Raw genomic sequence first — 15,674 nt, 5'->3', positions numbered from 1 at the left:
AATCCACCATGTTTATTTACAGCACTGTGCAGGGAATAACAATCTCTGAAACGCACTTCTTTGTAAGGCTGGCAGGAGAAATTGTACAGGCAGCATTTGGGAGGTGTTTTGGAGAACATGGACCATCAGTAAAGTGCTTTTCCACACACAAACCATGAAAATTTAAAGGCTATTTACAGGGCATTTGATTCCAGCAATCATTCCCAGGGGTACAGGGAGTACTGTAAACTCAGTATTTGCAGTGATTTCACTGGTGCCACTGGTACCAGGCTGGCCTGGCCGATGCTCAGGACATGAAGCTTTATGATCACAGGTGTCCAGGGCCATGATCAGATCCTTTTCTTCCAACTACAAAGAGCAACCACCCACCAATGCTCCACAGACTGGCAGAACCAATAAGGATGGTTTGAGACCTAGAGCATCTACAGCAGCACAACTGGTCACTGAGTGTCCTGCAGATGTCATAGAATCATGGAATTGTTATGACTGGAAAGATCTTTAAGGTCATCAAGTCCAACAGTCTAGTCAAGGAGATTCACTTAAACCACATCATTTGGGATGCCTCATCCCTGGAGTGTTCAGGTCCAGCTTGGACAGGGCTTGGAGCAACCTGGTCTAGTGGGAGGTGGCAGGGAGTGGAACTGGGTAGGCTTGATGGTCCCTTCCAAATCAGACCATTCTGGGGTTGCCTAGAAAACTGCTGGAGAGCACCTGCCTCCACTTCGGGCAGCCCAGCTTAGTGCTGAACTTTGCTGAGAGCAAATCAGTTTTGGGAAAGGTGTGAATTTACTCAAAGTACCCAGTAAATGCCCAAACCACCACGAATTAGGCACCCTGAGGCAGAACATCACCAAGCTCTGGCTGCTGTTGGCTCCTCCAGCCTTGCCCAAGGGTGCTCAAGGATCCAGAAACGGGACAAGGATCCAACCCCAGCTCCACACACCCTGCTGCCCCAAGGCCATCTTCCCAGCCCACAGAATATTGTCACCTCGGGCATGAAACACCCAGCGAGCAGCAGAGCCAGCGTGTCAGGAATTGTAATGCCAGAGGCACAAAGCGGCACAGGAGGAGACGGAGTCTGGAGTGCCTGGAAAACCGGGGAGAAACACAACAGCAAGGAGGAGCTTTCTATGGGAAGCACAAAGCCAGGTGTTGTTCAGCAAAGCCCCGCTCTGCACGCTCAGGAGGAGAGCCTTGGACAAAAGCAAGAGCTCCCACTGATGCCATTGTCGAGCTTGTAGAGACGAGATTTCTCTGGAAGAAAAGCAGCCTTGTGACAATTATTTATTGCCACAAAAACATCTTTCTCCTCAGCTTTTGTTGGTGCAACATAGACCACGTGTGGCTCCAGCCAGGGAGAGAAAAGCTACCAACAGGATCAAGGAAGGCTGAGATTAATCTGGTTTAACATAGATAAAAAACCAACTCGAGCAATCAGTTTTAAAATTAATATTAAAGTTGTAAGTCACCTTTGACTATATTAAAATACAAACTGGAGCACACAATAAGCCCCAAATAAGCCCCACTGGCAGTCAGAATAGCTCCCTTATCAACCTCTAACATCCTCTGTAAAATAATAACTGGAAGCCAGACTGCTCTGAGAGAAACTCCCTCTCCTGGGGCACAGCAATGTGACCCAATTCCTGCTGCCATTTCAGGAGCCCTGTCTTGGCCAGTGCTCCCTGTGCCAACGAGGAGCTCAGCTGCAGCAGGAGTCACCCGGGAGGGAGAGCTGGCATGGAAAGGCTGGGCACTGAGCTGGGTCTGGGTGTGTCTGCCGGGGCACAAAGGGACTCCGTGCTGCAACTCAGAGGCTCTGGTGTCTTTCTCCCCCTCCCAGTAATGCTGTGGAGTTTTGGGAACTGATTTTCTCCCAGCCCTTGGCTTCTCCTTCTCAACATTTCCAAACTTTTTTTGCTATTGCTTTGCAAGAGGCCGGGGGGATCCTGTTGAGGGAGCACAGCATGAGTGGAGCAGGGCAGCACCAAGGGAAGCTGGGCTTGGCAGCTGGGGATGGATGGGCAGCACAGCCCAAGGCCCATCCCAGGGGAAGGTGCCCAAGGACACCAGCAATAACAGCCCTGTAACAGAGTGAAGGAGCACAGGGGGCTGTGAGCAGCAGCCTGAGCAGCGCCCCAAAGTCAAGGAGAGAACGGGGACATGCTCTGGTGGTGCTGCCCTGAACCTCTGCAGTCACCATCAAGTGGCTCGTGCTGGCTGCACCCAAGCCTAACACAGAAATGTCTCACCCACACCCAGTGGACACCAGGATGACCTAAAGAGGCATCTCTGGGCAGTTCAGGGGGCTGGGACCGTTGATCTCCACACAGGGTGCCCACCAGAGCCCACCAGCCTCACCTGCTTATGCACAGGGGGCAGACTGGTCTTGGGACAGAACTGAGGCTCCTCGTGCTGCCACAGAGCTCTGTCACCAGGAGAGCTGCATGAGCTGCTCCCCAGCACACGGCTGCCTGCTTGAGAGGGCTCCAAATAAATAAATAAAGCCAGTGTCTCATTAGCATGCAAATGTATTCAAGCCCCATTTCAATTTGAATTCTATGCATACGATCAGAGTGCAAACTGCAAATTATACAAATGCACCCATAGGAAGAAACAAGCAGGAACTCTGCACAAAGGGATTAGGGCCAGGCTACTTCCCTCAGAAGATTCCAGCGCTGGGGGGCTCTTGTTGGGGAGGATCCTTTAATGGCCACCAGTCACGCTGCACTGAGCTGTGTTACAAACACTTGGAAAAGCATCCTGACTCCAGCTCTGGAGCAACGGCTGGCTTGAAACTGGCTCAGGGAGAGGAGGGGAGGGCAGACAAACAGACACCAAGAGGTGCCATGGTCTTAGCACTCACTGCCAAGGGTTTCTCCAAGGGATCGTGACCCATTCAGATTGACCTGAGAGAGCAAAGGTGTTCCCATTGCTCCTCCAGCAGCCCCCAAAAGGCTGCATTAGCCAGGTCCACCCACCAAGCCAGGGAGATGGGTCAGGACAGCCAGAAAGGGGCAGCAAGGGGTGTCTCAAGCATCAGAGGCCATCAGGAAGAGGGTCACCACCACTGTCCCCATCTCAGTGACAAGGGAGGTGATGCTCCCCCAGTCTACCCCACCTCTCCCTCCCATGGAGATATGACTGGGAAAGCTCTGCAAGGTGTGGGGAGAAAGAGAGAAGCCCAGCTTGGAAGGTCCTCTGCAGACCAAGGTCAGCTCAAGAGACCCCGAGTGAACCTGATTTTAGCTGAGTAAGGCTGAGCTCTGCTCCAGCACAAGCCCCAGGCCCTTTGTCCAGGCTCCCAGGCCCGGCAGCCGGCGGTGTGGGAGATCCTGCTCCCAGGGACACTCCAAGCCCAGGCAGAGCAGATGGGAGGTTGTGCATGTTCATCTCTCCCTCCTACGTGTGTGAAATTCTCAACCCACCATTATCGTATTACATTTTCATTTTAAAGTAAATATCTGTTTTCAATTAGTACTTACCGTGAGGGGCATGCATCACTGAGAACACTTATTTCTCTTCCTTTCATTATTAGATTAGGAGTCGCTCAAGTTTAACCACATTTAGCAGCAGCAGACACCCAACTGCTCTGCAGACACTAATCCTCTTCCCATCTCCACCCCCACAAAGGTCCCAATCCAGCTGCTGCAGCCTCCCTGCCAAGGCTCCGAATCAAGGTGTGGCATGATCCTGGTGCAGCCCTGAGCCCATCCACCAACTCCCTGCACATCCTCCCTCCAGGCTCTTACATCTCCATTGCTTTTCCTTCATGTCAAAAAATCTGACCCTCTGTCCATGTCTCCTCTGTAGCAACAAGGACCACATGGACTCCCCCAGGGTTACATGAAGTGAATAAAACCTGGAGCAGAGCTGCCCCAAACCTCACAAGTACAAGCAGAATAATGGAGGGAATCAACCAATCTGGTGCTCCACCTCCTCATTCAGTCCTGGGTTAGCACTTGGCCACCCAATATCCTTCCCAAGTCTCCCACTCCTCATCTTCCCCTGGTAAGGAAAGCCCTTCCTCCAACTGGGATCACCCAATATCCTTCCCAAGTCTCTCACTCACTGATCCTTCCCCAGTAAGGAAAGCCCTTCCTCCCAGTGGGATCACCCAGTATTCTTTCCAAGTCTCCCACTCCTCATCGTCCCCACTAAGGAAAGTCCTTCTTCCCGGTGGGATCACCCAATACCCTTCCCAAGTCTCCCACTCCTGATCCTTCCCCAGGGAGGAAAGCCCTTCCTGCAGTGAGCTCATCCCAAGCTCTCCCAGGCACCGCCTGCTCAGCCCTCGGCGAGAGCACTCTAAGCATAATAGTACTATTATACCTTGCTCATTATGCCTCGTTTTTATTACCTGGCCTCATTAAGTTAAGAAGCCTCTGTAATTTAACTGCATCTCTTGGTCTCCGCACGGGGGCTCCAGCTGTGCTTGTCGTCAATCACTTTATTAAAAACACAGGACAAAAATTACAATTATCCCCATTACTGCCCATCAATCTCCTCAATTGCCTCTTAGGTCCTTTCTTTACCTGCTCAATGCACCAGTGCCAGACTGCTATCATTGGCACCCTCAGAGTCTTTCCATACTTCCAATAATTAGGGGCTGACTTTAAGGTGCTTTCAGAGCGGTGCAAGTGAGGCAGATGCTGGCACACGATGGCCTCGTGGTGCAGAGCAGAACAGGCAATAAAAGCACGCAAGCAGACCAAGAGAAATAAACTGTGTTAGACAATAAAACCTAATTTTATCAAACCCAACACAAGATGCTTTACAGACACACAGATCAGATTAACACTGGTTTAGAATTCAATATACTGTGACAAATTGGGATGTTCAGAGAGCCACCACGGTGGCTCACTGGCCAGGCCAAAGGCAAGAAGAGACCTGAAATCCATTTCCAAGTCCCAGAGAAAAGCCAACAATCAGCAGACAAAAGTGTTTTACAACAGTTTCCCCTTCACCCACCACAAGGATACTCAACATCCTTTGTGCAAAAAACCCCTCCTAAACTCCATGTTAAAATTTCAGATACAAAACATGGTATTTTGCCAAGTCTACTTCCAAGTCTCCAGTCCCTAACTCTTGGATGTTTCCTGCTCTACAAGTTTCAAAAGTTCAACTTTTCTTTCTGATTTTGAACAAGATGCTCCCACTGGGACAACAACTCCGGTCTGCTCGAGTCAGCAGAAACTTTCAGGGGTTAAGAGCACTACACAGATTTCTGTCTATCCTTGGGAGAAAGCCAAACCACCGGGAGAAACCTCCCTGCTGCAGGAAAAAATCACTGTGCTGGATGAAAGGTCTGCTACAATCACCCCTGCAAAGACATCGCCAAGGGACATCAACCCCTTGGCATCTGCTCGTGGTGCTTTTCCTCGAGATGGTTCACTCTTCCCCACCACCTCTCCTCCTCCCCAGGGAAAAGCAGCCTTCCTTTAGCACTTCCCCTCCTGATTTGCTTCCAACACAGAAAGAATGAAAAGAGGCAATTTGGGGAGACCTCAGGAAGCTGCACGGAGAGGCTGCCCAAGCGTGGCAGACACCACCTTGTTGCAGTCAGGAGGGGAGGAGGGTGAGGGGTGGCAGCTCTTTTGCGGCACAGCATCCTTAGGAGCAGGTAAGCATGGAACCATGGCAATCTGAACAGCCTGGAATGCTCTGCTGCTGCCTTTCCAGCCAGCCCTCTTGATGAGAGAGAGCTTTGAGGATTTCAAAGGGCGCCGTGTTCCCCAGTTTATCACAAGTGTCTATCTTAAACCAATATTATCATTTTAAGCATGACCGGAGCAAGAGGAATCTTCAGCAGGCGCTGCTGCCTCAGGAGAGAGACACAGAGACAGAAAAGACCCCTCAGACTCACAACCCCGTGCAGACCCCGACACAGCCAGCCCAAGAGCTGTGCTGCTGCATTCAGCGCAGATCTGTCAGGAGGGACATGTACACTGCTCCAGGCTTGACAGAAAAGACATTTCTGCTCTGCCATGAAATTCCTCCTGCTGCCCTTTCCAGAGTGTTACAGCTCCACTTTGGTGCCACCCCAGTGGAGGGGAACGGATGTTTTCCAAGGGGTGGCAGGTGACAGAGACAGCCACCTCCTCCCAAAACGCTCCCTACAGCCACTGCCAGGCCAAACACACCCGGCAGGGAGGGAAAGGGCAGCCCTGGGGTGACACCCACCCCAACACCCAAACCATGAACACACAGCCTGCATGCACCAACAATGCCCAGAAAATCTTCACCCTCACCAAAGCAAGAGCAGATGACCATGGCCAGGATGTGGCACTGGAATCACCACGGCCAGGCTGTGGGGCTGGACTGGGACAACTTTAGGCATACAGAGGCTGAGCTGGGCTGCAGAGATTGTCCAAGCTGCACATAGAACAGGGTTTAGGCACATAAAGGCTGAGGAACAGCAGGACTGAAGATGTTCCCCCTGGTCCCTGGTGGGGAAGCTCCTGAGCAGGACAAACCAGCAGTGTTGTCTCCCAGGTACAGAGAGGAGACCCTGTCTTGTTCCCTGGCAATTCCCATTACCAGAAGGGCAAATAAAGGAAATCACAAGAAATCTACCATCAGTAAGTCAAGCTTCAGCTTAGACAGAAAGAGTTAATTTACAGCCACTCCAAGCTTTGATATCTTAAACCTTTTCACTGTCTGGACAAGATGAGGAATAAGCACAGACAGTGTCAGACTCTGTGATCGGGAGGACAAAACGCTGCAAACAGCTGTGCCTAATTTTAGCATCTGTTGGTTCTGTTTCTCCGGCACTTGTGGAGGATGGGGGGTGGCCCCGTCACTCCTGGCTTATTAAAGACACAGCCAGAAGGAAAAGAGGCGAGTGTTGAATCACACTCCGGGGATTAGCTCAGGGGAGGGAGCAAGAACAGCACAGCACCGCTGACCAGGAGCGGCAGCCATTCCCTGCTGCAGGCTGTCCCACACGGATCCACAGGAAGGGAGGAACCCCTTGGGTACATTTATCGCTGTGGGGGGCTCAAAGTTGGGTCAGGCAGCTCCACGTCCCCCTCCCACCCCCGGCACTCGCAGAGATGCGCTCCCAGGCACGGTCACCTCAAGCTCCTCCTGGACACGCGTCCAACCACACACTGGGGTGGCAACTTAGAGGGTCCACACCTCTCCTCCCGAGAGGAGGGGAGAGGTGAGGAGACTCAACAACCTCCCGATTCCGAGGGCACGGCCGTAGCTGCCGAGCCCCAAAGGCAGGCGCGGTGCCCTCCGCATCCCGCAGGGCTGGAGCCCAGCGGTCACCTTGGACCTTTCCGCGGGAGGTGACCGCGCAGGTGGGAGCGGAGCGCTCGGCTCCATGCGAGCGCGGCTGCTGCCACCGCCAGGCTGAACGGGAGCAGTGAGGGTGAGACCGGCTCCGCCAGGTGACCTGCTTCGGAGCCAGAACACTCGGGCATTCCTTCCCCCTGCAGCCCCGGCGCTCTCCTGCTCGGCCTGGGTTCCGGGGACATCCCCGTGTCCTCCACCGCTCCTCCGGCGCTGGAACTGAGGAGGCGAAAAAATCCTCGGGAAACCTGCGGCTGGGACACGGCTGGGGTCACCTGGAACAGGCACTAAACACTCCGCGGGGAACGAGTGCTCGCAGGGCGGAGGCAGCCGCAGACATCAGAGGAGCTGATAAGGCTCATCCGAGTGATAACGATTTTGTCTCCAGTTATTTTTGTGCAGCTGGGAACAAGTGGCTGCAGTCAGCGCCTTGCCAGCTGGGGAGAGAGCAGCGGTTCTGCATCGAAGGGGATGGAAGCACAGCCAGCTCAGCCCCCCACCACGCTCCCTGGGTTTTCTCCTCGCTGGCAGAACTTGTCACAGGCTGACCGAGACAGCGCCGAGTGACATCTCAGGGTGACAGGTGAAGATGCAAAGTGAGGAGTGGTAAACAGCAGGGTTTTCCTGCAGACACAGCTTGAGGGAAAGATTCAAGCCTTGGCTGCCTCAGCAACATCTCCATGTGCTGGCTGGGTTTAAATCCCTTTAGAGAAGCCAGAGGCCTTTTCCTGCTGGGGAAGAGAAACTCTCACCCAGCACCTGAAGGCAGAGCAGCAGGAGGTGACCATCTCCCTGCAGCACCTGCAGGCCCCACAGCGCTGCCAGCATGGACAGTGCCACCCTTTCCTCATCTCTGTGGCTTTGGGAAGCCTTGAGCTGGAGGTGAATCAGGGCTCACAGTTCATCACAAAGCAGCAACAGCTGAGCCTCCTCCTTGGCCTCATCAGTTGCAGCCAAGCAATTCCCAGTTTGCACTGGGGAAGGCAGAGGCAGATCCAGCCACGCACTGGGCACCTGGGCAGATCTGCAGGAGCAGCCTGCTCCTCCTGAGCCAGAGGCCTCACCAGATCCAGCCAATATTGGCCAAACCACGTTTTCATCTTTGGCTTGCAGCCAACACCAAAGAAAGAGCAGGCCTGGTTGTCCAGAAGGAAGCTCCATGCATCTCTTTGCACTCCACACCCTAGAATCAGAATGGTTTGGGGTGAAATGAATCTCATTCCACCCCCCTGCCATGGCCAGGGATGACATTCACTATCCCAGGTTGCTCAGGTTCCCATCTAACCTGGCCTCGGACACTCCCAGGGACAGGGCACAGCTCCAATGTGCCAGGGCCTCACCACCCTCACAGGAAAGGATTCCTTCCCATCATCAGCTACCCCTGCTCTAAAGAGCTTCTGCATCTGTCTCCACATCCCCTTCTGATCCAGGGGCTTCAGATCCATCCAAAGCAGCTCCTTCCATCCCACTTTTTCCAGACACTCTCAAAATCCCTGCTGTTGTTCCTGCCGTGCTGGCCATTATGCAAGTTCGGCTGTCTTAACTCGCTGCTGAGCATACAAGTGGGGCTGACATTTATTTAATCCTCATAGTAATGTTGACTGTGTACTTACTGAAACACCTCATGCTTATGGAAGACATTTGTTTCCAAGCAGCTTATGCTAAATTGCAGTGATATAAAGGAAACACTTATCCAATATTGACATTCACTGACTGGCAGCAGACTGCTTGAATACTCATTTATGCTGGGGGTGGGAGGGGAACGGGACAACAGGCACCTGAGAGGGATTCAGGCCTTTCCTTTCTGACCTTTTAATGAGGTAGATGATATAAAGTTAATGATAACCTGCCCAAAATGCAAGGTGGGTCTCCAAACACTGTGCCTTCTTCTACTCACTTACATTCCATGCTTATGGAGGACCCACAGCACAAAGACTGATCCCTTATCCATGGGGAAGTTTGAGGAGCTTATCCCTTCCACCATCGGTGCATATTTCACCCGTAATTAGCAGGGCTCCTCTCGCCTGCAGTGTGTCTCCTGCTGGGCAGAGCTCCTCAGAAAAAAACACATTATCGCACATTTTCTCGGTTTCTATTTCCCCTCCCACAACGTTGGGGTTGCTCACCCAGAAGGCTCCTGAAACGTTCAGGAGGTGCTGCTGCATCCTCCCAGACCCGGCCCAGCCAGGCAGGGCATTCACCACTGCCTTTGCCTCATATTGAGCATGACAACCCCAGACCCAGAACATAAATCCAGCAGCCCTTAGGAGGTGAATTAGCCACCACACGACCACACACATGTGAAACCTGCGAGGCAATTCCACCCAACCCAAAGTAATTGGAAACAAAAGACAGCATCTATTATGCGAGTAGAAAATCTGACCGTGCCTGCATCAATGGTTAATGAGCAGCAGTTATGGCAAAGCCCTCAAAAACCAATTACATCCTGCTCCACCCCAAATGCAGCAGACCAAAAGCTGCTGTAGCTTTTGTTGCGAGTGGGGGCGTTGAATGAACACATTAAGACAAGATCTTATCCCCAAGTTAGCATCTGAATTTAACAATGCGAGTGTTCCACCTCCCACTTCTCCAGCATGTGACACTACCCGAGGCAGGACGCCCAGAGCCCATCGCTCACAGGCACTAAAAGCACATTTAGATTTTAAGCTGTTTAATGCAAGTCGGTAAAAGGAAGAGCCATATAACAGCCAAGTGACCTCCAGCTCCTTTGCTCCACTTTGGAGGCTGCTGCTGCCACCAGGGAAAGGCAAACACTTGAATGTGGGTCTTGCCAGCGAGGCAATGAATAAACAGGCTGGGCTACACTCAAAGGGCATATTGAACCAGGACATCTGTTAGGCCACTGTTTCCAAGACCAAATCCCAGCATTTTCTCTGTCCTACCACAAGGCACAATTCAGAAATGGATACTTTCCTCTTCCCCCTTCCAGCAGTCTGGAGTACAGATGTGCCATGAAATGAAGTGGAGGAATGGAAACCCACGAGACCTGAGCAGCACCAGGATCCTGCTGCTCAGCCTTTGCCTAGAAGACGAGCACAGGTTTTAAACTTTATTTCTTCCCAGCCAAGAAACCCTGCACATCTCCTGGCATGTTTGAAATGAGTGCTGGGTTCCCACATCACTGCAAAAGCCAGGCCATGTGCCAGCCCTGAAGGCAGGGCAGACTGCCTCGAAAACTCACAGCTCCACCAAAGGCCTTAAATCTCAGCAAATAAGAGACTGATTTACAACCAATTTGTTTCACTACCTATTGATTTATAAAATAAGCTTGTACATGGTCACTGTGGCTCTGTCGCTCTCTTTGGCCAGAGGTGGCTCTCAATGAAGCCAAAGGAGAGACTTGTATTGCTCCTGAACAGAAGATAAATTAGGGCCTTCAGCAATTGTTGGTATAAATTTGCTGGGCATTAAAAGTAAATAAATAAATAAATAGAAGATGTTTAATCCTACTGGAAGGATTCTGGAAGTGATGTAAAGCCAATTCTCCAGCAGCATTTCCATAAAGCCCCCTGCACCCAGCGTGCTGAGGAGCTGAGAGCACTGTACAAACTCACAAAGCCGATCATTAAATCAGAGGTTTGGAGCAGCCACACTCTCCATCACAGGCTGCTCACAGGAAGAAAACAGTTTATTCAAAGCCCTTGATCCTCAGCCAACTCACAACCTAAGGGGCACATTGGCCTCTCCCCCCTTTATTTACAGCTACAAAAGAAAGAAGAGCATGGAGCTTTTTTATCTGAACATTTGCAGTCCAACTACAGAGTGGCTGGAGCCGGTGACACGCGGTGCTGGGAACCTGTCAGGGATTTCTAGGCACGTTCAGACTCCAGTTGGTGTCCCCTAAACCAACAGGAAAGCACAGAAATAATCGACATCAGCCCGAGATGTGCTGTGCATAAACTGCCTGGGCACCTCTGCTTAACCTTGGAAGGGGGAGGCTGGTGGGGATGTGGCATTAGTTCTGAAGAGGAACATCTGAGGAGGAACATCTGCCCAGCTCCCCTCCCTCTGGCACAGGACACCTGAGCAAAACCCCAGCTCCTCCCTCCTGTGTTTTTCTGAGAGCTGAAACCTTGCAAGAAAAGCTGATTTGAGCAAAGTCATCAGCGGTCCTCATGCGGCTCTCACTGCAGGAGGTGCAGATGGGAGATGGGAAACCTAAATTGTGTTAGAACAGGTGTTGGAGGAGGCAATTCTGCACCATTCCTTTGGGACAGCACAAACTGGACAACACCAGTTTTATCTTGAGGCTTATTTCCATTTCTTTCCCATGCAGCCCAGTTGTGAATGCATTGCCCCTGCCAAGCCTGCACCTTTTCACCAGGAGCACCTCACAAAGCTCTTTCCAAACCATCTGTGTCTTCTACTCAACCATTTCCAGTTCACAGAGCCACAGAATATCCTGAGGTGTGACCTCTTGGGCTTCAGGAGCTCTTCCTCATCACTTTCAAAGCTCACTGGGTGCTTCTACTCCTTGTACTTCCCAAACAGCTCCCAGAGATGACACTCCCCTGCTGGGTTTAGGGAACCGCCCAACACACTCCCCTGGCAAAGCTGTCCTGCTCTCCATATCAGGAGGAATTAACATGGAAGAGGGAGCACAGATTTCCAGGCTTTTCATTGACAGACTCATGGTTGTCAGACACAGAAACCCCCCAAGTGCCCCAGCTCTGACACACACACTCCCAGCACCCCAAACCTTGTATTTTTTCCTCCCCATCACCCACTAACCACCCCCAAGATGTGAAAATCTTCATCTCTTGGTCCTAATCACTGTTGGTGGGTGGAATTGGCCTGGTTTCTCTCATCAGCATAATTTCGCCCTTCTCCACCTGGGGGCTGCTGCTGAGCCAGTGGGAAGTTGAGCCACTGCTGCTGATAACGGGCCCCTCTGACAGAAGATTGTAAAGCATTTGCTTCCAGGGAGGAACCAAGTGAACTGTGAAGGAGAAAAACATACCCTGCAACACCCAGAGAACTCGGTATTCATCACCCCGAGGGAAAGCAAACATGCCTTTGGAAAGAGAGCCCCAGACAGGCAGAAATCTTCCTATCCAAGGTAAATTTAAGATGCTGCCAAATCCACCTAGTACAGGCCAGTGAAAGGAGGAGGAGGCTGTAGGTGCATCTTCAGTGGTGCTCTCCCCACAGCCCCACCTCCCACACTGAGACACCTTCCCCAGTTGTCTCCAGCCTCCCCCAGTTGTTTCTAGCCTCCCCCAGTTTGGCTGGCACTGCAGCAGGGGAGGGATGGGTGAGTTATTCCCCAGGCAGATTCATGGCAGCAGCAATTCCTTCCCACCAAGGGTACCACACATCCCCTCTCCACAGGAGGCCACTTGTGCTGGGACTTTCTCTCCTTCCCACCAAAGCGTGGTCCTGACAGCCTGGAGGGGGTGGAAAAGTGAGTGGTACCAGGGCAAACCAGCCTGGAGCACTGACTTACCAAATCTCAGATAGAGCCAACACAGGCTGCTTCAGACCATTTGCAAGGGGGAGAGACTGAGGATGCTCCAGGGAAGGCAATTTGTTCTGCCCAGGTCCCCTGGAGCAGTGAGCTGTGGGACAGAGCCTCCTCCCTCCCAGGCTGAGCCATGCCTGGGGTGCCCAGGTGCGGCACAGCCCCAGACAGGAGAAAAAACAGCTTCCTACTCCTGCAATCTCCATTGGAAGCCCAAATTTCAGCCTGCACAGGCTGCAGGAACAGTAAAATGCCAGGATATCACCAGGATGCCCATGAAATACAAACCCAAGGGCACAGGTGTACAAATCCCTTCTGAGGAGGTTTGGGATAAGGAGATTTTTTGTTAAGTATTGTCCAGACCAGAGATCCCAAGTGGGGTTTTCAGCACAGGTGATCCTTCCAGCCCTGCTGCCCTTGGCTCATAGGAATTTAATTATGGCAAATCCCTTCAAGCCACTTTGGCAAGAAAACACAGCCCTGCCTGCCCCTTGCCCACAAACAGGAGCTCCTGAAACTCCTGAAGGGCAGAGCCAAGCGATTTCACTTGTCCTCTGAAGTGAGTTTTGGACCACCAGCTCCTCCTGGGCAAGGCAGGGCTGCCCCATGGGTGCCCACACAGCATGCCATGCCCACACCTTAGGGACACCTTTGTCACGGCCAGCCAGTGCCACCACATCTGGATACACCACAGCAGCTGCTCGAGGGGAGGCAAACACAACACGTGCTGGAAAACCAGCTGCAGCACCTCCATCCAGGCCTTTCCTCCCCCTCAGCACCGTGTGGCTGCAGGAATCCTGTGCATTAAATCCTGTTAGGGATCCTCTGCACGGTTTCACCCCAATGGAAGAGCCACGGCGCTGCCGACAGCGCCTTTGTCGTGCGCGGAGAGCGGCAACTCCACAGAAACGCTCCTGGCTCATCCTGTGGGAGAAAACAGCCCAGAAAACGCTCTGCAAGGCACTCTCTGTGCCTGCTAACCCGGCATGAATAAGCAGGTACCAGATGCACGATCCTGCAGGAGACAAACCAGCTGAGCTCAGGCAGCAGAGCCGAGGAGCCGCCGTGGCTTCCCAACGCCAGCGCTATTAAAAAGTGCATTAACCCACATTAAAATCATGGCTGCAAAAGGAAGGAGCGGGGGGAGAGCCCAACAAATCCCGGCTGGATCCCGCGCACAAACTTCTCCAGCCCCGCTAGCAAAGTGCCATTTGACCTGCAGGGACTGACAGGGTCCGTGCGAGCAGGGAGGGATGCGGGAAGGCCGGGAGCAGCTTCCAAATCGCGGCTGTGCCCGGCCCCGCCACTGCCCTGCTGTACCAGGGAGAGTTCCGATTTGTTCAGCCAGAAACCCACACGGAGGACACAGTGGGTTTCTTTTGTGCAGCAGCAAAGGCAAATGCAAACACAGCTTTCTCCCCGAAGGAATATTAGCACAAGCAGAGAGTGAGGGGAAGAGAAAAGGGGAAGGGAGGACAGTGTAGGAGCCCAACATCACATCCGAGCCCAGAAAAAGAGGAGGGAAGGATAACCAGGAGCACAGACACCACAAACAAGGCGTCCCTGCTCGGGGAATAGGGTGAAACCCAGCGTATGGTGGGGGATGTTCAGCACTAATATCTGGCTGAGCAAAAAACCAGCTGCCCGTGGAGAAGCACTACTCTCTCCAAAAGTTTTATCCTTCATTTAATCAACAGATGGACTAGCTGCGTGGGTTTGGGGTTTTTTTATCCCTTTTTTCTTTTTTTTCCCAAGCATCCCCAAGCCGTACCCTCACAAAAGCTGGCGTGGGGACCACGGCGGCGTGACACAGATGGGATTTGACACCGGCGTTGGGGGGGGATGAGCAGCACAGAGGCGAAGCCGGGGTCTGCCTGCAGCTCAGCGTTCTCCACAGGTGACAGATAGTCCAGGGAGCAGGCACACAGCAGCATGCCAGATACAGCTTCCCAAAACGCACCCCCTTCCCAAATCCTTTTTTAATTTTTTTTAAATTTATTTTTTGCGTGGGAACCAGGCAGGTTGTAAAGTTGCGGGGTGAATTCCTGCGGGTTCCCACGCTCCTGCCCGCGCAGTGGGGAGGTGGGATGGGGCGGTGACACCCCCGCGGGGTGCCCACCTGCCCCGGGCTGGCTGCATTGGAAGCAACTCTCCTTCCTCGTACCCTCCCCGGCACAAATCGCTCCCTAGCCCGGCTCCACAGCCGCAGGCTCCTGTCCCCGGGCTGGAGCCGCTGCCGCCAGCCCGAGCGGTTCCTCCGCTGCACCCAAACTGAGCATCCATCGCCCTCCTGCACCGGGGGAAGCACCGGGCGGCGATGGGGGCGAGGGGAGCGGGGGGGCGAGGGGGCTGTTACTCAGCCAAGCCGTGTTTACACACAAACACGATCCAATTTACCGAGCTGGAACAGAAAGCACTCATTTGCATACTAAAGATTTTTTTGCTTATTTTTAAAGGAAAGAACGGTAAGCCGCCTCGGCGGGGATGCAGGAGGGAAAAACTCTGCAATCCCCCCTCTCTCCCACGCACCCTTCTCCCCTCGCAAAACCCGCACCCCACCCCGAGCCGGGGACCCCCACCCCGGCTCCTCCCGCCCGCCCCGCTCGCAAAGTGCGGGGTCCTACCGTGGCTGAGCAGGAGGCACCCGAGCAGGAGGAGGAGGAGGTCTGCCTGGAAAGCGCTCATTCCTCAGGGTGGGCTCGGGCGCGGGGCTCCGCTGCCGCTGCCGGCGGGGGCTTCAGGCCGCCGCCCGCCGGCTCCGCTCGCGCGGCTCCATCGCCGCCCCCCCAGCTCCTCCCCCGGCAGCGCTGCCTTCACTGGCGGAGCCTCGGCGGCGCAGCCCGGCTTTTGGAGCGGGGGGGGAAGGGGAGGGAGGCAAAGTGCTGGGGAAAGGGGG

General features: G+C 53.3%; 1 protein-coding gene across 3 annotated transcripts in view; it reads right to left on the bottom strand.

Annotated features, from left to right (window-relative positions):
* The window catches only part of KIRREL3 (kirre like nephrin family adhesion molecule 3), a 368,136-nt gene extending 352,500 nt beyond the window's left edge, over nt 1-15,636 (bottom strand). The window contains exon 1 of one of the 3 annotated variants that reach the window (XM_064398046.1): nt 15,403-15,636. In XM_064398046.1, the coding sequence (XP_064254116.1) occupies nt 15,403-15,463 (61 nt within the window). In that variant the 5' untranslated portion in view covers nt 15,464-15,636. The remainder of the gene's footprint in view (nt 1-15,402) is intronic. The other 2 variants (XM_064398047.1, XM_064398048.1) reach the window with 2 other exon arrangements.
* Between the last annotated feature and the right edge of the window lie 38 nt (nt 15,637-15,674).

The sequence above is a fragment of the Passer domesticus genome, chromosome 23 (assembly GCF_036417665.1).
Source record: "Passer domesticus isolate bPasDom1 chromosome 23, bPasDom1.hap1, whole genome shotgun sequence".
NCBI lineage: Eukaryota > Metazoa > Chordata > Aves > Passeriformes > Passeridae > Passer > Passer domesticus.
The sequence above is the reverse complement of the archived record's forward strand: the minus strand, read 5'-3'. Positions and strand labels throughout refer to the sequence as shown.